Genomic DNA, 26399 nt, shown 5'->3' on the forward strand with positions numbered 1-26399 from the left:
GAGAGGAGAAATTGAAAGAGACAAGAAGAGAGATTAAATAATTATACATATTGAGCTCTTTTTGATTGAGCACGCTGTTGGATTTTTTATTTCTCAAAAGTACAAATTTAGACCCCTATCCTCATTCGAAGTTTTCATACCTTTAATGTTATTACGTCTGGCGTTTAATGTTATCACGTCTGGCGTTTCTCATCTGAAAAGAATCACAGTTAAAGCCATTAAAGTTTTACAATTTCTCCCACCCCCCTCTGCCATTGGCAATATATGTGTATCTGTAGACTATGTTTGACGAGACGAATATCATGATGAAAGGCGCAGAAATAGCACTGCACATGCGCGACTGGACCGAACCTGAGATCTGTACTCATTTGCATACGAGTGGGTCTATGGGCATATAACACGGTCGATTTCTGAGTGTGGATAGTCTTCGTTTCTGAGTCAGGCAAATTCTCGCGTATTATTTGTTTCATTAGCGACTGTCGTTGTAGAAGTAGAGGAGAGAGAAGTAGACGACGAAACAGAAAGTCCGACGTAGTTTCTTTCAAAATAATTAATATTTTCGGTTGCACTAAGGGTTTAGTTGACAAAAGGGGGGTACATCAGATGTATTGATAGACCTGTTTTTCCTTGCCCCACCCTTCATTAAAGCCACTTTTGTCTAATTTGTGTTTTTTGAAAATTGTATATATATAAACAAGCATATATATATATATATATATATATATATATATATATATATATATATATATATATATACTTATTTTTCGGTGGGAAGGTATCCAAAATTGAAAAATAATTGAATTTCAACAAGGGTCGTTGATAGTCCTCAATCGTAAGAGAGCAAGTTATATATTTTTTATTTTTTATGTAAATACAGTCATATCTTGCTACGATGTGCAGACCGTTTCAATCATATTTGATTTCATCAGGCAAGAAAAATTAAGGTACAAAAACTAAAAAGGTTAAACACCTTTTCCAATTTTGAAAAAAGAGAGTTCGCCATGAATGGCGATGGATGAAATTTGAGTTATTATTCATATTGAGATAAGAACTCAGATTTCATCCATCGCCATTCATGGCGAATTCTTTCTTTTCAAAATTGGGAAAGGTGTTAAACCTTTTTAGTTTTTTTCTACCTTAGTTTTTCTTGCCTGGTGATATCTAATATGATTGAAACGGTCTGGACATCATAGCATAATATGACTGTATTAACATATATATATATATATATATATATATATATATATATATATTTATATATATATATATATATATTTATATATATATATTTATATATATATATATATATATATATATATATATATATATATAATGTGTATGTGTTCGCATATGTACGCTTTTATATTAATATACGTATTTCCGTGTAAAACATTCATGTTATTAATACTTTTTTTCTTTTTATTTCAGTATTCAAAACCAAATGAATCCAACATCACTGGTGATATTTATTTCAATTAATTATCCTCCATCGTTCACAATTTTGTAACAATTTTTCTAATATAATATATATGCACACTGCACAGATATCTATATACATAATTATCTCTGTATCTCTCTGTCTCTCTCTCTCTCTCTCTCTCTCTCTCTCTCTCTCTATATATATATATATATATATATATATAATGAAAATAGTATTATATAAATATCAATATAAAAATGGGAATATTTACAGATTCAATCTTTGTAAAGAAATGCTCAATATTCGAGAGAGAAAACATCAACATACGAAAAGATCGAACAGATGCCAAAAATACAAATGTATTAACTTTTATTGGATCATTAAATGTTCAAAAATACAGAAGAGAAAGGGGAAATCATTATGATATTTGAATATTTAAAAAGCAACTAAATTTCGTAGATGTTATTTTGCATCGTTTAAATCCATGTATATATATATATATATATATATATATATATATATATATATATATATATATATATATATATATATATATATATAATTTAGAGAGGGAATTAGACCTTGAGTCTAAAGAGCAGAGTCTAGTTTAATGTATTATTAAATGTATTAATACTTTTTAAAGAACAGTGCCCATAGTACTGTAGATATATAATAGGCTCAATAGGTATACACTCGTAAGCAAAAAAAAAAAAAATGGGCCAAACAAATAGTACTGTAGATAAACATTTGCAATCAAATATATTTAAACACGATATTTCTTCAGAATAAGAACAAAAATTACTGTTGATTACATTTCTATGTCGATATTGTTTTACATAAAATTATATTTTTAATCTTCTAATCTCTTCTAATCTTTTAAAGTATGCCCAACGTGTATATGGAAGAACCAGTGTGGAAGTAATAAAGATTGCTATTGGCGTAAGTAACTTTTCTTATTTGGGTAATTAAACATAAGCAACAAATTGTATTTATTATTAATAATAGTGTTACAGAAGTATTTCTATTATCATAGAATAAACCGGTTGTTAATAATTTAACAATATATTTGAATAGAGTAAAATAAACATATACATTCGAATATAGTATGTGATCAATTAAATCAATTGGAAATTGTAGAAAAATAACAATATACTTGGCTAAAATAAAATTAAAATATAGATTCAAATATAGTATATAATCGATAAAATCGACTAAAATAAAAAAAAATTTAAGAACATATTTAGGTAAATAGAAATATGGATATATTATGTAATCGATACAATCGATTGAAATTCGATTAAATTATAGAACATGTTTGCATAAAGTAAAATTAAAATATGGTTCCGGATTATATAATCGATAAAATCGATCGGAAAAAAATAACTTTAGGAACATAGTCGGTTAATAACCATATCTTTATATGGAAACAAAACTAAATACCATAGTTGTATGTGCTCTCCTATTAATCATAAAAGATGCGAAGAAAATTTTGTCTCTTAATTACATATTAGATTAGTATATAATTTAAATGACAAAATTATGTTCATTAAATTATTTCTTTCGTGAAAATTAGGACAAAATAATTACGTGAATTATTAATGAAAAGTTTGTTCGTTACAATAAAGTATTTTGTGAATGCGTTGTTAAAAATCTGTTTGTGTATATGAAGTACTAGTTAACATCAAATTTGCGATGATGTCTGTTTTTCAGCTAGAGGAGCTCTACATAGAAAGAATGAAACTGCTGAATTTCTCTTAAGTAGATAACGTAATATTGCAAGATGTTACAAAATCCTCCCATTCTCCCTTGTAGGAAACTGGAGAACACTTAATGTAGACCAGAATCTTTGAGAACTTGACTTTTGAGTTATTTCTTATATTTATATTTGAGATATTTCTTATATTTATATTTTACTAGCCTGGGTGCCCGGCGTTGTTTGGAGATGTATGTTGAGCAAAAAAAAAAACAGTGGTAGTAGGCTAGCAGGCTAGAACCCGTATCGTGAAGAAAAAAGTGAAAAAACGTGACGTCTTTGCCGTTACGTCCATCGCCAAACCGAATGTGGCGAAGGCTTTAATTAAAGCTAGTCAATTGAAAAGAGGGGATGACTTTCGAAAATATCGGTGAAAAAAGCAACCCTCCTTGTAGAAAAGTGCCAAGTTGCGGGTGAAGAAATTAATGCCTTAGGCTAATTTTTGGATATTTGTCGTCCACAAGGTCGAGTTTCAAAACTATACTGATCTCGTGAAAATATGTCCCTTCTGTCGAAAGTTTTAGGCAGACATACATGTATACATTTAAACAGACAGGTGAGATTTATATTCTAGAAGATTACTATGTTCCAAATATGAACAGATAAATTATAGTTTGTTTTTTTTCTTTTTTTTTGTTTCTCAATTTTAAGTTATTCTTTTACATTAATTAAAAGTCAAATATGAACAGATAAAATTATAAAGGAATAAACGGCGAATCAAATGAGGCATAGGTTGTTTAAGCAGTTACATTTAATTTAGCTTAAATGTGTGTTTATTGGAAAAATGACAGATGTGCAGTTTCTTTTTGGCGATACTGTACGTACATATATTCTCACCCACAGACATATATGAATATATACACATTTTTAGTTTTATATAAACTCTGCGTATATTTTATTGAACATGTTTGTCCTTCTTTATCTTTCAGCAAAGACAGAGTGCTTTAAAGGATGTTGCCATTCAAAACTCTGTAAGGTAAGCACTCATCCATGTTAGCATGCTATAATTACAAAGTAGTAATTGTTTTACTGTGCAGAAAACGATTGAAGTAAATGAATATTACATTCGCTAATCCATTCAAAAAATATCTTTCAATGTTTATTTCGGGGTGGAGTCGTGCAGCATCTCTTTCGCTGTCATGATGTCATCCTCGAGACATTATCTCCCTTTTTTGTAGAGAAATCGTTTAGAACCTATTTTGCTGTCATGATACCCCGAAGAACTTTGGACAAAAATTAAGGAAAAGTCGGACGCTCTTTTAACTAGAGTATTGCCGCGGGCTAATTTAATGAATGCCCAAAAGATTGCTGACTGTCCAATGCAGAAGGTCTATGTTACTAAATATTTACAATATTCATTGTGTTCCTGTTGTATTTGTGATGCACTGATGTTCTAAAGTTGCATTTAAATAACAATGACGTCATCTTCCCAAGTATTACCTCCGCGTTTCGGGGGTCAGCGATGTATATGTACGTTCCTTATAATACTATATTCCAAGTTATTACCTCTCCGCTTTTTTTTTTTTTTTTGATAGAGTAGTGTTCTGTGATTATGATACCATCCTCCCAGTCATTATCTCCTCATTTTGGAAATTAGTGTAGTTTAGTCGTCATATACATTGGCAGAAAAATGTCGCTGGGGAAGGGGCATATTTTTGCTAATAGTCATGAAATATTATTGTTTCGGTTCTTTTCCCCTTGCAAATAAAAAAATAAAAAACAATTATTTAATATTTTATATGGTGTTCTCAACCCATTCAATCTATAAGTTTGGAGATGTCCGGGATATAACGTAGCCACGATGATGTAAACAAAAAATTAAATAAAAACAGTTGATGCTCGCTGCGAGTGTATATGTATATATTTTTTTACGTTTTCACTCTAAACAAGGCCCATTGCCACTGTGGTGTAGGGGGCTACTATCGGGGTCAGCAACTACAGGGGCACTATGTTGGGATTTGGGAAGCAAGATGTCGGTTTACGTTACACTTGAACTTCTGCATGTCAGTACAGTTGGGGAAGCAGGGACCTAGAATGGAATTCCAGAGTCTAGCGGTTCTGGGGAAGAAACTACTAGAGTAGAAAGATATTTTACGTCTAGGGATCTCTACTGTGTGACGGTGGGATTTAGCTGCCGGTTGGGTTTGTCGAGGGTGTCTACGTCGTGGGGGCACAAGTATCTACAGTTCGTCAGAGCATTCACCATTAAAATACTTGTAGAACAGGCAGAGGAATGCAACGTTTCGTCAATGGAACAGAGGCTGAAGCTAGAGTCCATTTCAGGGCCTATCGGGTTGGTGACTCTCTTTTGAACTTTGTCTAGGAGCGAGAGACTAGCAGCAGATGCACCAGCCCAAATGTGACAGCAATACTCCATACATGGGCGAATGGTTGCCTTATAGAGGTACAGGATACTTTCAGGTGTCAGTAGTTTTCTAGCACGGTAGAGAGAGCCTACCTTCCTCGCAGCGGCCCTGGCAATGTTTTCAATATAATTGTTCCAACACATGTTTCCTGTGAACGTTAGGCCAAGTAGTTTGAAAGACGTACTCTCAGACAGGGAGTCACTGGCCATTGCTATTGGTGGCAGAGAAGGTTTCTTGTAATTATTGAAGGAAACCAGTTTAGTCTTGGCAGCATTGAATGTGACCATCCATTTTTGTCCCCATTCCACTACAGATTGGAGGTCATCCTCTAGTGTTTTTGCCATTTCTTTAGTTATGTGTTCATTTGTTTTCCTGTCATGCCTGTTATAGAGTGTGGTGTCATCAGCATATATACCCATCTCAGAGGCAGTTTGGTCGGGGAGGTCATTAATAAATATTAGGAACAATAGAGGTCGAAGGATAGACCCCTGAGGCACTCCCGTATTTATATCACACTGTTTAGATGTATGACCGTCGAGGACAACCTGGATTTTTCTCTTATCTAAGAAGGATTTAATTATGTTGAATATTCTACCAGTGATACCGTATGATTTAATTTTCCTGATGAGACCCTCATGCCATACCCTGTCAAAAGCCTTAGATATATATAGAGCTACCGCTCTGCCCTCCCCCGCTTTGTCCAGTGAATGGTATATACGTTCAGAGATTACAGTGAGGATGTCTGCTGTGGAACGGGCTTGTCTAAATCCATATTGTTTGTCAGTCAGAAGTTTGGCATCTGTAAGGTGGCGGACTAGAGCATGGTTAATTATGGTCTCAAATATTTGAGCGAAACGTGGGAGGAGGCTAATGAGGCGATAATTTGCTGGGTCAGTTCTTTCGCCAGAAATCTTGAATACTGGTACCACAGAAGCAGTTTTCCAATAGCCCGGAAAGCATGATTCATTAAGGCATTTGTTGTAGAGTTTGAAGAGAACTGGAGATACTTTGGCTAAGCACTTTTTTAATAGCACAGCTGGGATGAGATCAGGTCCACATCCTTTTGAAGTGCCAAGATTTTTTATGATAGCATGTACCTGAGCAGGGATGATTATTAGAACGTCTAGCGTGGCGTCTGTCTGCAAAGGAAAGTCAGGCAGGGGGTGGTTGGAAGGGTCCAATGTGGAGTTTGAAGCAAACCGGCTGGCAAGCATACTAGCCTTGTCGGTTGCTGAGCAGACAACCTCGTGATTGTTGGTTAGTGGGGGAATTGTAGATTGCCCATTATTTACTACACTGTTGTAGATTTTCCAGAAGTCACGAGTTCCTAATATTTGTGCTTCGATGCGTTTTTTAGTGGTTTCAGTAAATTCTCTCTTAGCTATCGCTATTTCTTTCTTAACGTTACTTCTAGCTTCTATATACTTATGTCTGTTTGAACTGGACTTATGTCGGTTAAATCTGTGGTATGCATGCTGCCTTTGAGCAATTGCAGTCGCGCAAATAAAAGTAAACCATTGGGGAAAGTGGGGATTGCTATAAAATTTCCGCATGGGAACATGTGCTTCCATTGCTGTTTTGAACCATTCAGTGGTCTCGTTTGCGCAGTCCAGCAGGAAGAGAAAAAATATTTCCCCATGGGGTATCTCTGATAAGATCTCTGATGGCTTCCCAGTCAGCCTTTTTATAATATCTCGTTTTTTTAGCACTGGCTCTTCAGTTTTGGGTCTAGAGTTTAGGGCAATTTTGGCCATTATCACTGCATGATCAGCATTCCCGAGTGGGATGTCAACATTTGTTATACAATCCTCGGGAACTGTGGTCAGAAACAGATCTAGAAGTGATGCGTGTTGTTCTTGCTGGTCAGGGAAACTGGTTGGAAACGTAACCATTTGTGATAAGGAGTGAGATATAGCAAAGCTATGTGTTGTTGCGCTACCCGCTGCATCTGTGTGAGTAGAGAATCCAAGCCAGTTTTTGTGGTGAACATTAAAGTCACCAAATACATGTACTTGTGCGCTAGTGTCGAGGGAGAGTGCTGTGTCTATGCTGTCAGAGACTTTGTTTATTATGGTGCAGTCCTGGGTCGAGGGAGAGCGGTAGAGAAAATAAAAGTAGCTAATGTTATGTTGTATGTTTAGTCTAAAGCATATAAAAGCTTGATCGTCCGTTTCTAGGTTTGTTTCTTTAGTCAGGAGGAGGGTGTTACGAATGTAAACTCCAAGTCCGTGAATATGTCTGTCAGAGTCCTTACGGCAGAGTGGGATAGCCAGGCATGTTAAAGTAGTTAGAGAGGATAGAGGAGAGTAGGTTAGTTTCGCTTAGTGCTAAGATATCCGGGGTATTTGTTAGGAGAAATGCTTCAACATCAGATAAATTAGTTCTAAATTGTTAGTGAATGCAAGCCTCAAGGAAGGAGGCAAGTTAGATTTGTTTGTCCCAAGGCCTGGTTTAAGCTTATTTTTTATTGTACTGTCATCATATTTTTAAAGAGTCTCAGTTAGGTAAGGGGGGCTGAACAAGAGGTTATGCAGTGTATCAGACATGCAACACAAGTAGACCATTAGCTGACCTTTCTTCAACTAGGACTGTGGCCTCAGGAAAGCCCATCGGGGATGAGTGCAAGGTCCCTTTCCATGCGCGACATGGCACTACAAACATCCCGATCTTATACAACTGTTGATGGAGCAGCCGCTCTAAGCGCTACCAAAGAGTTAGGACTCCTGAAGCACGTTGCGCTATTCCTAATCACAACTTTCATGAAACGGCATTGCTTGAATCTAGTAGCAAGAAGAAGTCCAAGACGACTGGAAATACTGCCGGAATACGCAGAGAGCCTTCCTACATACAGCGTCTGGTATTCCGAAATAAGCACCCATTTAGTACTGATCAGGATAAAGGTCACATAGCTTCTTTGATCTAACGACAACCGATCGGTCAACACGATAATGACATAACGAACTAATAATTAACCATGCATGTTCCGTATGAATTTTTGAAATCTATTTATGTATACATTTCTCGCTTTATTTTTATTTATTCTTTTCTTTCTTTTCAGTAATCACTCAAGAAATCTATTAACAAGTAATCGTATGTACAAACAATCTTACTTAACTTGATATTTGCTACCATATACGCAGGCATATAAGTAGTTCGGTGTTTGTTTTTATTTTTACAAAGGAGTCACCAAACGTGAAGCCCCGGATGTCACTCGAGGATAAGGGTTAATGTGTGTACGATAGTCATTGAGATTATAGCGTAGTAATTGCTAATAGTGGAAATTTGGTATAATTAGGTTATTTAAGACGATGGTTTAATAAAAACTTGTTTACGTTGGACTTGAAGACGAAAATATTATAGCCAGCTGGAAAGCAGACCAGCGGAATAGAGTTCCATAGGCAAGTAGTTCTAAGAAAGAAGCTTTGTTTATGGAATCTACGTTTAAGTTTAGGCACCGATAGAAAGGGTGGGGTTGATAACGATTTGGGCGCGGAGGGAACCATAGATTGGAACTCAATCTTACACTAGTCGTGAAAATAACGACAGAGCAGAGACAAGCCGCAGCATCTCTTCTGAGAGATTACAGAGAAAAAAAAAGATTATCACCTACTAGATTACGAAGTCGGTTTTGAACTCTGTCAATACAAGATAGGGTGCTCCAAGCAGTTCCTGCCCAGATGTGGCAATAGTACTCCATCCGAGGACGTACTTGGCTCTCATACAGGTAGAAGATTGCATTGGCAGTGAGATATTCACTGGAGCTGTAGAATCATCCAACCATTTTTCAGATCAGGAGTGAAGGTCAGACCAAGAAGCTTGTCTAAACATGGAGCATCTTCAAGACGAGAGCCGTTCATTGCAATTGAGGTTAGACAAGGATCAGAGCGTTGATGATGGAAAGAGAGAAGCTTGGGTTTCGATACATTAAAATTAACCAGCCACCTTTTTCCTCGTTGCACCACGTGCTCAAGATCAGAGGCGAGAGAATCAGAGAGGTCTTGGTCGTTCCCGGCCGTTGAGATGTTGCCATAGATGGTAGTGTTGTCTGCATAAATGTCTATGAATGATCTAAGAATGTGATTTGGCATTTCATTGATGAGCATCAGAAAGAGAGTTGGGTCAAGCATAGAACCCTGAAGGATACCAGCATTAATACTGTGAGATTCAGACTACTGTCCATGAGTGCACGTGCATATATATGTATATATATATATATATATATATATATATATATATATATATATATATATATATACACATATATATATATATATATATATAGTGTAGAGAAAGTTGTTAGATGAGAAAAATCATTGGCACCGTCAGTTTCAAACTATAAGGACCGTTTAAGGTATCCTTATCAAGCTCTCTTCGGCCAATATTCGATAGGAGACGAATATTGGCTTAAGAGAGCTTGATAAGTATACCTTAAACGGTCCATATTATCGGGTTTGAAACCGACGGTACCAATGATTTGTCTCATCTAACAACTTTCTGTACACAAAATCTAAATACGCTCTTACATTTTGGATTTTCCTTTTAATTGAGCACTCTGATGGATTTCTTTTTCCAAAAAAAACTAATCATATATATATATATATATATATATATATATATATATATATATATATATATATACTAATGACTGATGTTCAACTGCATCTCCATCAATAATTTTTTAACAAATTATTCGAAAAAAGTATGAATGTGTGTGTGAGGATAACTCAACTTATATACTCAACGAAGTTTTCATCTATAGACTTGGAAACTTGATATATAAAGTATTTAGACATGTTGAAAACTTTTTAATCAGTTTTCATCCGGAAAAGACAGCGGCTAATTCGTCAAAATTGAAAAAATTGTACTTGGAGGGGTGTCATTGGATTTTTATTAGTTTGTCAGCTGTTTCACGACTGCGCATGCCTAAATCGTTTACATGACAGCGTTCTTGTGTTAAGAATAGTAGGTTTGAAAAGATTTTTTAAAGACCTAGGAAGCTGGCCTAATCGTTATCGTCTTTAGGTTTTGGTTTCGCTCTTGAGTCGAGTATTTTTTACTTATAAGAAGTGATCTGTTTAGAAAAAAACATAATACTCGCATGCGTATTACTCAGTTTCTTTCTGTTTTTTACTATATTGAAAACAATCTATTCAGAACAATAAGTTGGATACAATATAAAAGTCAGTAGTGAATTGGCTCTAATAAGAATAAATGCAAAAACTGCGTAAATTAAATATATTTATGCTTATTTTATGACCGAGGTACGCTGACGAGATGCTAGTCTATATATATATATGTATATATATATGTATATATATATATATGTGTGTGTGTGTGTGTTTGTGTGTGTGTGTGTGTAAGCAGGGTACGCCCGGCTTTGCCAGGGCGTAAAATACGCTTAAATATAATATTTTAGTTTGTCCAGATTTCGTATATATTATTATAGTATTGTGATTTCAATAGCAAAAAAAAAGGTATTTAGGTGGCATTAGCTAGAATTGAAACCGAAACTGTAGCATTCAAAGTTGATAACGTTACCACTGTACTAACGAAACATGCATATAAGCCGATGAATGAATGTACATGTTTAACGATTTTTTTCAATTTGGACCCATTTTTTTACCCCTTTAAAACACGTTTAACCGGCTGAAGACCCATAAAAGAACGGCCCGTAAAAAATCCAATCATTTTAGACCTCTAACGCTACTCTACGACTTTTAGTTTCGGAGAAGACAGAGAGACAGACAAACAGATAGACCGATAGACAGACAGACAGACGTATAGCCGTTTATATTTTAGATATATATACTTTCGTTATTGGTCTTCACATTTACGGCCGCTGTATGAGGCCTTGCAATTTCATGATACAATATCACTCTTTTTACTGATGACCCCTGCGTTTGTACTTTATGCCTTTCTTGACCTGGTTCAGTAGATCACCGTATATATTTGACATGTGTGTGTGTGTGTGTGTGTGTGTGTGTGTGTGTGTGTGTGTGTGTGTGTGTGTGTGACTGTCTGTCTGGGCTTACTTGAGCTAATCGCCATTGTTAAATGCGTAATTTACCGGTAAATATTTTCGCAATTATTTATAAGAAAATGATTAATTACTGTTAAATTTTATAACAGACTAAATAAATGTAGTTAACTAGTACTGTTCCTATTTACAATGCCTCCCCACGGGACAGAGTTAGACACCAGGGTCCTTTTTAACATGGAGAAAAGTAACAAAAACTAAAAATTGTCTCAGTCGTGAAGGATTTCTCCTCCACTGAGAAGTGCAGCATCTGAAGAGCAGATACTTATGACATTCGTAATCAAACTGATTAATAAAGGTTAATCATTAATATTCAAAATTATATTATCTCTTTTGTTTCATATTCATTCAGTCAAAGATCGTAAAAATCATGGTGTTAACACTTGATTTCTCCCTCACCCCCTCTCTCTCTCTCTCTCTCTCTCTCTCTCTCTCTCTCTCTCTCTCTTAGTCTTACTGGATTTCAGAAGAAGAATCCATTTAGTAGGCTTCAATCTCTCTCTCTCTCTCTCTCTCTCTCTCTCTCTCTCTCTCTCTCTCTCTCTCTCTTTATAACTGTCGGTGGGCGTCTATGCTTGCCCCGTCGTAAGATACGCTTAAATATATTTTAATTCATGCCGCGTTCGTATTTATTATTAGTGATTTAATTCTCTTCCCTGCAACCTTTTTCCCACAGAAGAGACGTTGCGATCCTATCTCTGCGTTATCGTTATTTTCATGGCAAGTGTTCGTCTAAGCTCACATCTATGGTTCCCCCTGTCCTGACTTTCACGAAAAACACTCTAGTTGAAACCACTATCACTAATTTTCCCCACTCTTTATATGCACCTAACCCTAATCATAGATTCCAGAACAAAACTTCTTTCTTTGAACTGCACGCCTGTGGAACTCTGTTCCGTTAACTGACTACAATATGGTTTTCTACAAGTCCAACTTCAACAAATTCTTCATTAGCCATCCCCTTAAGGAATCCATTTTACCAAATTTCCACTACTAACGATTAGTAGGATAGGTTCCCTTGGCCACTGTAAAATCATTAACCCTTATCCTCGAGTGGCATTTGGGGCTTGATAAGTGGTGACTCGTTTGTAAAAAAAAATCGCCATAACGGAATAGCGAAAACGGTGTTCAGCCAAAATATGTTTCGTATACAAAATATTTCCTTTTACGTCCTCATTTTTTTTTTTTTTTTAATTTAAGCTCTTTTATTAAAACTAAGTTTTCAAATAGTTTATATGATTTGTTGGTTTCGGAAAACTTGTTCTTTAAATATATTTTTATATATTTAAAAGCGGGTTATAATCAGATAACGTACTTTCTAATTTTCTGCGGAGCGCTAGCGGAAGCTGTGACACGGCAAATCAGTTCCTTCGTTTTTATTATGTATTGTATACGTATTTTGGTTTGCTTTTTTTTTTGTTTGTTTTTTTTTGTTTGTTTTTTTTTTTGTTTGTTTTTTTTTGTAATGTTTAAAATTTTGTTATTTTGATTTAAATAATTTCATTTGTTTTTATTTCAATAATTTTATATGTATGCTTATATAAACATATATTTATTGTATAATTTGGAGAACTGGTTTTAATTAAAATAATTAATGAAATTGATTTTAATTAAAACATATAATAATCAAACTTCATAAGTAATTTCAGTCGTTACTTCCGATAGTTTCTCTTGCGTCGGACATACGTCAGTAGGATTATTGCTAAGGAGATGGCGTCATTAATTAGATTTATGCTTTTTAAAAAGTCGTAGAATTTCTCTTTAAAATCAACTGTATTAAATATTTTTATTATTAACAATTTTATTAAATATTTCTATTATTAAAAAAAGAAAACATTTTATGATATTTTCGAAATAATATCAAACGATCTCCCTTAGTAATTCTTTTTTGTAAACAAAATGTTTACATTTTTTATCTTATATCTCCTAAATAAATTAAATAATGTTAAATATTTTAATCTAAAACAATTTTACTAAATATTTTATGATTAAAAATGAAATTATATTCGTAAAAAGAAAAGACTTAAAATACTAATTCTTCCGAAAAAAAAAGTCGTAGAAACTGTTTGAATGCTTTTGTTTTGCATTGTTTTATTTTCTTTTTATTTATTTTTTATTTTTATTTTTAACCTAAACCGGAAGTAACGAAAAGTATTTTATATCCAGAACCTATTTTGGTCTAACACCGTTTTTTGCTGACTTCCAGTCGGGGCTTATTCTACTGCCTGTTTATTATTACCAAACTAAACAGAAGGTATTTTTCTGCTCAACAACAACACCATTGTTTTCTCTTTCTATCCAATCGCCCCAAATTCATTCATTTAAATCATTAAAAACTGGTGTATTGTTGTCAATGGGTTGAATTATCACAATTTTATTTTACTGTTAAAAATACCATCATGTAACTTTTTTTTTATCTAAAACAGGAGAATTTTCTAAAACTATCTCTTTTATATCCTTAGATGTAAGAAGACTCCGCTACAGGCCATGCAAGAAGGATAAAGATTGCCGACGTGGTAAGTAAAAGTAACTTGCAACAGTTATATTAAACCATCGGGAAGACACATACACTCTGTCAACCGACAATCATCAGATCATTAAGTACTAGTTGCCTTTGTCCACTTTCTATCGGTTCACATTTTACGAATGTTTATTGGTCCCCCACAAAAGGAGGGCGGACCTAAAATTCACCCTCGTCCGTTCGTCTGTCCGCACCTTTCTCAATAACTACGCCTTGGAATTTTTGGAAATTTTGCACAAACATTAAACATTATGCGAGTAAAAAAGTAACAGACCGGATTTCCCGGGAAAACTCCGGTTGCCCTCACCCCTAGTGATGCCTTTCGTGATAAAATGACTAACATTGTGCTTATTAAAAAAAAAAAGATGCCTTGGATTTTTATAAAACTTTCTAAAATGTTGTAACTAACTGATTTCTATATAATTTTGTTTATCTATACTTCGTGATAACTCTTGGGTGTGCCCCAGGGGCTTTTTTAGGGCTAATAAAAACACTCTATTTTTGGGAATATTTTACCATATTTGTCCAAATTTTCTGTCTATCTCTATTTAGTAGTTTTTCATGGTGCTGAACCCAAATTTAAATATTTTAAGGCCTTGGGGACTTTTGGGGTTAAATGTGTGTGTGGGGGGGGCAAATGATGGACTTAGTCATTTCTTTTTTTTTTTTTTTTTTTTGCATTGTGCAGAACTCAAATTTACATATGATAAGGCCTAAAACTGCACCGTTTGTTCATTTTAACCTGGATTTGATGTCCTCTGGAGACTTTGGGGGCTAAACGGAGGGGGGGGCATTTTTTAAGCTTCGTTCTCTGTGCACTCACAGGGCACCATGCATGCTTCACTTGTTTAATCTGAAGAAGCTTTTGTATCGAACGTTAGGCTCAAACTAAATAGTTGATCGCCCTTTGAGCTAATATACAAAGTTTACTTTATGTTCTGGCCCCCCCCCCAAAAAAAAATTCAATAATATTGTGGGATCTGCGTTTGCACAGGACGTCCATACAATGGAAATATCTCACAAAAATTCACAAGGGTTTTGGCGATATACAACCATAATCAGATATATTTTGAAATTACATTGATCGGAATACTTAGAAAAGTATGCTTCTGTTTGATAAAAGATGGTGTAATAATATCGCGAGGTCTGCGTTCGTGCCGGACATCTGTAGAATGGAAATATTTCTAAGCACTGCAGAAATCATAACGTTCGTCCATCGCCTGCGAAGATGACCATGATGATGCAATTTTTCCGGAGATAATTTGTCAGTTCGATTCGAGCTCTCAAGATTCTCCTGCATGTAAGACATGTATTCTGTAGCTAACGTGCTGATTTATCTATTATTTGTTTATTTATAGTACGTATCCTCTCACGTTTTTTAATGCATGCAGATTCAGCAATTGTAGCCTCTTTATGACTTGGGCTACGTTTTCCCACGGGTTCGTATACAAATTAAACTGCTTGAAAGAGACCTTCAGGCTGTCCTTCGACCGTTTCCGTAGTTTTTATGAGTTTTCTTTTTTTTACGTTTTTTTTTGGGGGGGGGGTCATTTTTGACAGCTTACCTTGCATGAATATATTATATACGAAGGATAATTTCCATGGATCCCGCTAATATTTTCATGTAATACAAGATTACATAGTTAGGTAGCAAATCCAAATTTATTCTTGTGCCGATTTTATGTCTATTTGTAGGTCAACTCTGCTGTCGTGGAATGTGCAGGAGACCAATAAAATTGGAAGGTGAGGTAAGTGCCACGATTTTTTTACATCGCTTATCAAGGTCCAAAAACAACTCAAAGATAATGGTTCATAAGATTATCAACTGATGATTAATTACACTAATAGGACTGGAAACGAACTGAGAAATTCATTATTTAAGTAGACGGATCTACAAGACGGTTTTCTAAATAGCAAATTACATGCATTGTTTATCCTCTCTAACATCTATATTATCTATATTATATTTCTTTTAGCCTGTCTGTCTATCTGTTTGTCTGTCCGTTCCACTTGCTCTTGGAAACTACTATGCTGATCTGGCTGAGTTTTTGTACAGATCTTTATTATGATAAGGTGCTGTGAACTAAGCATCATGATATCCGTTTGATGTACGGTTAGGTTTTAAAGGGGCTAATAGATATTTGTCGTAACAATACCACATTTACTCTAGAAGTTTTATCGAAAACTACTGGACCGATCTCGCTGAAATAGTATTAAATGTAAAATTGAACACAAATAAAACCATATTCAACCATTAGCTCGGCACAAAGCAGTCATTCTTAGTCAACGGGCTATAACTTTTCCCCAGTTTAAACGGACTAAAATGTCTAGTTGTCTTAAAAGCATCATGGACGCACTCGAGTGTTAGAGATCCGCATGGTCAGAAATTTCAATTTAGAATCCTCCTATTATTTGAAGAATTGTTCTAGACTAATCGTCCATACTAGTTTTTATTAGTGAGTCACCTCTTATCAAGACCAAAAAGCCACTCGAAAATAAAAGTTAATAAGTTAATAATTACGGTGAACAACATCTTAATAGCATTGAAAACAATGGATGGAATTTATTATTCAAGTCGGCAGCTCGAAAAGAATTTGTCAACATTAGACTTGAAAACGTCTATGCTGAAGTCAGTTGGAAGACAACCGCGTGATATATTCAACGGGTGGAAAGGTCCTGCGAAGAAACTTTGTTCATGGAAGTTTTGATTTAGTTTTAAGTACATAAGAAAGGAAATTTTTGCTGTAGTTGTAGTTTGACGATTTTTTTTTGTTTGTTTTTTGTGAATATTTTATGGAGTGGCATGGACAAGAGATTGGGGCTCAGTCGACCATCTATATATATAAAAGGCAAAATGTGTGTGATAATTTTATGTATGTCTCGCAAAGGCTTTTTTCGCCGCAATTTTCGGGGGGTGGGTTACTATCGCTTAGAAGTATTTGTATACCTCCTAGATATCTAGGATTTGGGAACGCGTGTCGGGTGTAGATTTATTTACATCGACCATAAAAAATTGCGCTATTTCGCTGTGTCGCCTGTTTGTCCGACTTTTTAGTATAAATAAAGTGAAACTAAATTCAAACAGCGTGTTCTCGGCTTTCGCGCCGGAATGTCCAGAAAGCAATCAGCTTTTGATCAATGGGGTTGCAATTGCTTTCATATGGACACCCCTATTTTTTATGGGGACGACATGTTGCGACACTAAACCAAAACAAACTTGACTGCGGGATTGATATTTGACCTAATTCACTTTTTAGTTTATTCATAACCTTTCTTTATTTCGCTTTCGCCTCAAGTATTCGAGTTCGGACCTCTCCTCCCTCAAACTTTTTTTTGTTTTGTTTTTGAAACACTTGGGCACCGCTGGAACGTTCGTTTTTTTTTGTTTTTTTTTAGAAGTTTTAGCTTTTTTTTTATAATATTTGGTAAATTTTTAGATTATGTCCACCTCCACAATTTTCTTTTAAATGACGACGCTTATAGGTTTTTTACTATGCTGAATACGGACATCGCATTGAAATTTTGCAGAAATAAGTAGTTATCGAGATATAAAAAGTTGTATTATGCATTGTATTCTTTGGCGGCCGTCTGTATTACGCGCGTGCGCGCGCCATAAACAAATCTACGCGCGTAACAAAGATGGCCACCAAAGAATACAATGCATAAAAAAAATTTTATATCTCAATAACTACTTCTTTCGGCAAAATCTCAATGCGATTTCAGTATTCAGCATAGTCGAAAACCTATATAAGTCGTCATTTAAAAGAAAATTGTGGAGGTAGACCTAATCTAAAAAAATACCAAATATTTAAACAGGGTTATTACTTCGCTTTGTAATCATTTTACCTTCTCCGCAAACACACACACACACACGCCTCTAAAAACCGGGCAACGCCGGGTACCCCTCTAGTCTACTATAAAAGTTAATTAAATATCTGTGGCCTTTTAAAGGATAGCTTATCCTTTATATTTAAATCACTTTTATAGCAGATGCTCGACTGAACTCCAAAGCTGCATAGAATAACACTTTCCTGGTCTCTTCTAGCATTAAAGAGTGGTCTAAGAGATGTAGGGGAATTTATTCTTCGTAAAAAAAATTCCAAACAACTAGTATTTGAAGAGTTCGAGTGCAAAATGCGATGAACGCCATTTTCAAAATTACGAAACTACCAATACAAAATGTGTTGCATTTGAACACACAACTAAACTCGACAATTATGTTTTACATTATATGATAGTGGCATAATTTCTTTCTGCTTTCAATTAAAATAATCTATTTATCGAAAACTAAATTTAAAATATTCGTCCTTTTATTCTAAACGTTTCAGTGTAAAGAAATTAGATTTATAACACTTTCGCATGCATATATATATATATATATATATATATATATATATATAGAGAGAGAGAGAGAGAGAGAGAGAGATAGAGAGAGAGAGAGAGAGTGAGAGGGGGAGTCAAATATGACAGGGTTTTCTTTCTTCTTCTTTTTCGTTTCTGTTGCTAAGTTCTCTATTAGGTTGCAGAGTAATTATTTGTTCGGCTATTTTCCTTAGCGCTTTCGATCATTAATCATCGTCAGGAGCAATTTTGTCGTGTCGTTAAAGAGGTTTTTTATATGTAGTTAATTTTATTTTGGTTTTTAATTATTCGTTTAATTTCATTGAGTTATTTTGATTTAAGTTATGGAGGGATATATAATGTATGAAGTTTTTTTTGTTTTTGTTTTGTTTTTGTTTTTTTTGTTTGTTTTTTGTAACGAGAAAAATGTCAAAAACAACAATAATGCAATCATCAAGTTTTGTCCTGTCTGGTACAGGTGTTGACGGCTAAAGCTTTTCATCTATCTATCTCCCTCGAGGCATTCATTAATTCCATGCTTCTCATCCCTACATCCATGATGTTCTGATTTAGAACCCTATTCATGGTGTTTCCTGAATAAAGAGTTTGATGTATTGCCATAGCTTTATTTGCAGTTTCTTTCTGCCCGAGCAGTGCTCATACTGGGCGATTTTCCTGACCATTGTACCCAGAGGGATCGTCTGCTCAGCACACAGAAATATGAAACCAGAATTATTTCTGTTTACTTCCGTATTACATCAATCACCTGCTTTTCATGACCTCACCTTATCCTGATCGAGACGAGTACGGGGAGGGGGTAAATGGGTTCTGAACCATGCCCAAAGGTTTCCCAGAGACCAGGAGAGATAAGGGACGCATTACTTTTCCTTTGACAGTAGTACTGTCCCGCTTCCCGGCCATAATGTAATAGATTGCATAAGAATTTATGGTACCGTTCTGTGGTCACACACTTCAAAGATACACAAAAAAGAACTATTAGGTTACTAAGTTAGAAAAGATACACTTGAAGAAGGTCTGAGGTTACATCGGCCAAAATAGTATGAATATAACAGCAAATAAAGAGTACTCCAACTAATACAGTTGTCTTGTTGATTTGTGAATATTTTTTGCCAAAATGTCCAACAGGAACATTGCTGAAACATTATTGCTTTTGCTCTCGTTTACGACGACTTGTTGCATTTTTATTTATAAACACACCATGTGAGCATAGGCGAGGGAGGTTATTTGCTGTGTCTGTTGCCAGACAGGTTCTTGCTGCATACCATAAACATAATGATACAGCTGAGTGAGGCTAGCAAAAGGTCTTTTGTGTAAAAGAGGGTTTAAAGAGGAGAACAGAAAAAATGCACACTCCCATTTCAAAATTAGTTTTCTGTTTTATTCATTGTTTCATTATTTAAATTTTAAAAAAATGTTTTATTTTTGTTTTCGTTTATTGTTTTTGTTATTTTTGTTTTTGTTTTTTTTCAAATTTTTTAAATTGTGGATTTCTGTTAATTCTGTTTTATTTATTCATTTCAGTGTTGGACATTAATCTATGGACAGTTTCCAAGATGAAACACAAAGGCCAGAAATACGGACGGAAAGTAGCAGAGACGTTGAAGAAATATACAAATACAAGCGTACATGCTCTGTTAAAAACGGCGGGAAAATAATCATTTTCCACTATTGTTTACACTCGCATTTTTTTAGAACAAAACACCAACCGTTGAAATTTTTTCATAACATGGAGGATTTCTTTCCGAATTTATTTCAAGCGGTGAGAGCTGACCTGACTTGCAATTTGCTTTCTCGCTTTCCCTCAACACGTAAAATGGTTTCACATAAGGACTTAGAAATATCACGTGTTTCACTCGCTAAATTTAGTGTGATGGAATGGAAGTACATACAAATAGATACATCTTGGTCTTTATTATAGAGTGGAGGGTGACTGAAAAAGAACTTAATGAATGATATTGATCAAATTACCAAGTGCTTTGTAACATCATTAGCATCATTATCGTCATAAGCATCATTTGATGGAATTTGGACCAGACGAATTCGCACAATACTTTTTCCCCAGATCATCAGTGGCGAAGTTTCTTTTAAAAAAAAAAGGAAAAAAGTCAAGAATTTTATTATACCCACGTATGTATGTATGTATGTATGTATGTATGTATGTATGTATGTGTGTGTGTGTGTGTCTTTGGCGATGAATTCATTATATTTCATAACATTCACACTTACAAGGGGCTGCTGGTTATTTTTTTCTCGAAACACATGTGCCTAACAGTTCCCTCAATATTACAAATATCTCATATATATATATATATATATATATATATATATATATATATATATATACACATTATATATATATATATATATACATTATATATATATATATATATATATATATATATATATATATATATATATATATATATATATATATATATATATATATATATATATATATATATATATATATATATATATATATATATATATATATATATATATATGCCGAAAGCACACGAGGTCGTGCAGCATTTTTATACTCTGGTTAACTATCGCACAGGCTGGCACCATAATGTAAATGGGGATTTATGAGAGACAGGATAAAACATGTTGCAGCCATGTTCGCTTCAGTATCCCGAATCGGTCTACATAATCACAGCAAGGTGTATGCAAAAGTTTCCATTATCTTTGCTTTGGGGTTTGGGTTGGGGCTATATCAAATAGATGTCAGATTTGTGTATTCATTTATTTTTGGAGTGTTATCCTCATCTTCATAGTTGTAGTTGCTGGTGAAGACCAGATAAGAACGAAAACTTAGACCATAAAATCCAACCTTGATTGTGTCCGTGGCGCAGTAGATAGAAGCGTTGAATTTCTACAGTTCGAGGTGAACATAGTCTGAAAATAGCGGTTTCAATCCTACCCAAATCCGGCCAGAGGTTTAGTTGGCCAGAACGTGATGAGACAATAACAACTATGGAAGGCAGTAATTGCTGTGGATAGAGTTACGAGACTCAACATCCCTATCCCGTGGCGGTTAATCACCTGAAGAAGGTCAGAGGATGAATTGGTCGAAACGTGGTGAAACAAAAACTATGAAGATGAGGATAACAGTCCGCAAATAAATAAATACACAAATTACTCATCTCAAGAAATTCCAATAAAAAACTAAGTCGGTGAACCAATAATATATGTCAGTTTTCTTTTCCGGTAAATAGTTTTGGTGTTGAATATCGGAAAATTTTTTATAGTAAGTTCCCGATGCTGTGGGTGCCAGGATGAAGTATTATGACTGTTTGTGGGATGGGGGTAGCTCTTCCGATTGCCTGTATGATACGAGTTATCAAAACCAAAGTTACTGATCGAATTTATTATATAATAATATGAATTATTTGACATATCACTCAGTTTCTAAGATAGCCTTAAAAAACGTATACACAATAAACTGGCAACCCCTTCCCCGTGATATTTTACATATATTCAGGGTTTTTTTTATGGATTTTTTTTTTTCAGAATATTTCTTATGACTTATGTATTAATATCTATTTCAGTTGCTTGCATGGGAAACAGAATCTGTTATGAATTCCCAGCATACAAGAAGTGCGGAGATGGTAATTATATTCTGCTCTTTTTTATTTTAATTTATTTCATGAGAATTTGTGTGATTTTATTAAAATACTAGCTCGTCGGGTAGGCCAACTTTAGAAAACATGTACTTTGACAAGTAGCTGGAATGCAAATGATGTCAGCATAGGTAAGAGATGGGTTCGCTGATTTCAGAGTGGTGACAGAGATGCAAGTGACAAAGTGAGCTCCGGACGGCCATGAACAGCCACCATCGCATTGTTACAAAAGTGCATTGAGAATGACGATGACTATGGAGAAAAAAAATAAATTCTGTGGCACAAACGGTCGCCTGTTTTATGGTACTACTTTCGTCTTGTAGCTCTTCAACTTTTCATTTTAGTTAAATGAAATAGGATGCATTACTTTCGGAACGACCTAGGTATCTGTTGTATGTAACATTTTCTAACGGGATAAAGAAGTTGATTGTTCGTGTTTTGTTTTCCAGGATTAAAATGCTGCCGAAAATGTTACCATGGTGATGTCAGCCACATTTATGGTTATAATACTTATGTTGATCACCAAATAAGTAAGTCGCAGTTTTCTGTGGTGAATTTTTTAAAATTTCTTTCTAAATAAAAGTCAGCCCATAGGATGCGAAAACCTTCTTTGTTTGTTGTCGCGTATTATATTACATCAGTATTTCTTTCATAGTTGTATGAGCTCGAAAATTAGAACACGTGTAAATATAAATAGCGACATAACAGCTTTTTACTTCTAATTCATTCTCATGTAAATATTTAATTTTATTCTTTTTATCATAAATATATCAAAAATTAATTATACTGAAAATATTAATGACTAGCTGATTGGCATGAGATTTTATTTTTATTGAATGCAAAGGTTATTAAATATTTCGAAGTATTGTGAGGGCATTATACAGAAAATGGACACGCCACAAAAGACACTAACAAAAATATCCCCTGACGCACTTAATTGGGTATAATCACTGCAATGAAACCATGGTACATCTGTGAAATATGTCACATATAATAACATAAAATACGCATCAAGTGCGCTTGAAAGCCAAATCACAACGTAATATTAGGAAAATAAACAAATATTTTACTTATTGTTAAATTTATAACATAAATATATTTCGGAGCTAAACTCCATCTTCAGTATGTTGTTTTTTCGGGGTTTTTTTTGTTTTGTTTTTTTGCTTTTCTTCTTTTTTTCTCATGATGGAAACTTGGAGAAAGAAAAGTCTGTTTGTAAAGAGCCGCGCGTTATATCTCAGCGGTTGTATTTTGAAAATCAAGTGCGCTTTTCTTTTTCGAAGTTTACATCATGGCAAAAAAAAGAAGAAAAGAAAAAACAGTTGATGTGTATTTTATTTTATTCGAATTAAATCAACGTTTTTTTTATGGAATTCACACCCTTGACGTTATGTAGCATATAGTTTTTACATAATTAATCCTTATATATATATACATATATATATGTATATATATATATATGTATATATATGTGTATATATATGTGTATATATATGTGTATATATATGTATATATATATGTATACATATATATGTGTATATATGTATATATGTGTATATATATAAGAACAAATAGTTAATAAAACATGTTAAAAACACTTTGAAATGAGTTAAAAATTTATTTAATTTTAAAAACGAAAAACTAAATAAGTGGATAATCCTTAATCCGCGGAGTTTCAAAGAAATACTTTCCTTATCATCAGAGGGTAGGATTTAGCAAAATGCGGGATCGGAATTTGCTTGCAAAAGTATTTGATGAAACTACAAGTAAATCATAGATCTTACTTGATAACAAAAAGTGAAGCAGAGGGAATAGGGTGAATAAAAATGTGATTTCACGTGAATGGATAGTCTGGTGAAAGGTAAACTATCCAATGACGGTAAAATCCAAAAATGCAGAATCCAATTTTAGGATGTCCCAATAAAATGTATACACTCTTTAAATTACCTCAGGTTGCTACATAAATACGCTATGCCACATTCCCAAGAGATGTTTAGGAATAACCGTTGACCTTGCCCCCCTCCCCAATTCAATCACGCCATCTGAAGCCGGGTTTATTTCCGTTTGCTGCTGGGTTATCCAGAAATGTACTATGTAACCCTTACCAATATTCATACTAATTAACATAATCTCCACTTACTTTGGTGCTGTTCCACTGCATAAAATTGATTACAATTATGTTTAACTATATTGATAACGCTGTATATATCGCCTAGTATGCTAATGTATATTTTAATGTTTTCTTTTTTCTCTGATTTCAGTTAAATATTAAACAGAGACGAGAACAGACTGGTGAATGAACAAGACGAAATGAGATGATATTAACAAAATCTTCATTCAAAAGTGTATTTCGGGAATCAGTCATTTCGAGTTTAAAACAAAAAATCTTGCTTTAGGAAGCAAAATAACACCAGGACTATATTGGAAGATTGTTAACACCGGCCAAAGAACTGACGACATTATTTTTTACCTAATTTGGCTTGAAAGCATTAACGAAGTATAAAAGGCATATTCGATAATTATTTCACCAAAGAATCGTAATAAAGAAAATACCGTTTGGCAGTTTTACTAACTCTTGTGCCATTCTTATTAGTGGCCTCGTTTTCATATTTTAATGTCAACAGATTTTGAGGCGGCAAATTGAGTTCAAGAAATATAATTGTTTATGTTTTTTCATTGAATTGCTTGAAATGGAACTTATACTGTTTTATATTAAAAAGATCGAGCAGTATTGAGCAATTTCTGAGATTTTGAAACAATTATATATATATATATATATATATATATATATATATATATATATATATAATTATTTTTTATTAAGATAGTCCTGATTTTGAATCCTAATAAATACGAATAATGATATTACATGGTGTTTTGTTTTGTTTTTTTTTTGTTATATTTTCTCTATTATATCAGATATCCTTGCAGGGTTGATGCTAAGGCTTTATATAACGTGTGTAAAGTTACCTTTACACACGTAGACCCAACACCTTGTATGCTGTCTACTTCGCAAGGAACATAAGACACATAATAACTCGACTCCTCTTTTGTAACAACGACATTTATTTCCGGGCACTTTCCCAAATAAATTTCATATAAAATCGACGTATTCAAGATGGCACCGGATTTTACTCATTACGAAACATCGATAGAAACAAAACATATAGCTGATACAAATATATGAATCAGTGGAAGAATAAATTTTACACTGGCTGGTAACAGCTATTTGCTGTTTTTTGTTGTTTTTTTTTTGTTTAGTTTTTTTTTTTTTTTTTTTTGGTATAATTTTCTATTTTTGAATTGCTAAACCTACAACATCGAAGTACACATAACTAAATCATAAGGGACTAAAAGTCAAATATTGCATTTCGGTCACTCTCTTTACGATCCAACAGCCTCGTCAGACCTTCCAAAAATGGTTGTAAGTTAACAATAGTAATGAGCACTCTGTTTAGGTTTTTACTAATTACCAGTTTTACCAAGTATATGTATATATATATATATATATATATATATATATATATCTGTGTGTGTGTATGTATATATATGTATATGCATATATATATGTATGAATATGTATATATGTATGTATATATATACATATATATATATGTATATATATACATATATACATATATATACCTACATATACCTCTCTCTCTCTCGCCCATTACCGGATGTGTAAAAAAATACAAAAAGAAAAACCGATTAAACAAAAGGAGACTTTTTTCTCATGTTTTTAAGTTTTAATAAATTTAAAATCTTTTTTTTTTACTGAAGATGTTCGTTGATCCGAAGAGAAACCGGTCAAAAATCAGACTTTTGATATTGTTGTCTTGTGTTTGATTTCTTTCCTTTCGCTGTTTTCACATCCACACACACACACATCCCCATATATATATATATATATATATATATATATATATATATATATATATATATATATATATATATATATATAAAGAGAGAGAGAGAGACATAGATAGATAGATAGATAGATAGATAGATAGATGGGTGTTGTCATCGATTAAAAAATTACATACAAGTGGGTAAAAAAAACTTGAATGTGTAATTTACTTGTTTCCTTGTAAATGGTACGGGCAATTTTAGAAGCAAGGTAAATCTAATTTATTTACTTTTTTTTCGTTGGAATATTCAATCAGATAAATTTTTGAAAAGAGGTTTTGACTATAAAGATTCAGTCACCGCACGCACGTCTGAACTATATTCTAACGCGTATCTGAGGAAATATCATACAATATGGAAACTCCATCTGACTATACTGACGCAAGTAAGAACACAATACAATGCTAC

The 26399-nt window shown here is 33.8% G+C and overlaps 1 protein-coding gene across 1 annotated transcript in view; it reads left to right on the forward strand.

Moving 5' to 3' along the window:
* LOC145245915 (collagen alpha-6(VI) chain-like) overlaps nt 1–24861 on the forward strand; it is a 40510-nt gene extending 15649 nt beyond the window's left edge. The window contains exons 5-11 of the mRNA XM_080107657.1: nt 2303–2359; nt 4103–4144; nt 14039–14092; nt 15793–15840; nt 22011–22070; nt 22532–22612; nt 24344–24861. Coding sequence (XP_079963783.1) covers nt 2303–2359; nt 4103–4144; nt 14039–14092; nt 15793–15840; nt 22011–22070; nt 22532–22612; nt 24344–24354 — 353 coding nt within the window. The 3' untranslated portion in view covers nt 24355–24861. The remainder of the gene's footprint in view (nt 1–2302; nt 2360–4102; nt 4145–14038; nt 14093–15792; nt 15841–22010; nt 22071–22531; nt 22613–24343) is intronic.
* Nucleotides 24862–26399: the final 1538 nt, after the last annotated feature.

This window comes from Euprymna scolopes, chromosome 23 (genome assembly GCF_053919585.1).
Source record: "Euprymna scolopes isolate OS-2025 chromosome 23, ASM5391958v1, whole genome shotgun sequence".
In the NCBI taxonomy this organism is placed as follows: Eukaryota; Metazoa; Mollusca; class Cephalopoda; order Sepiida; family Sepiolidae; genus Euprymna; species Euprymna scolopes.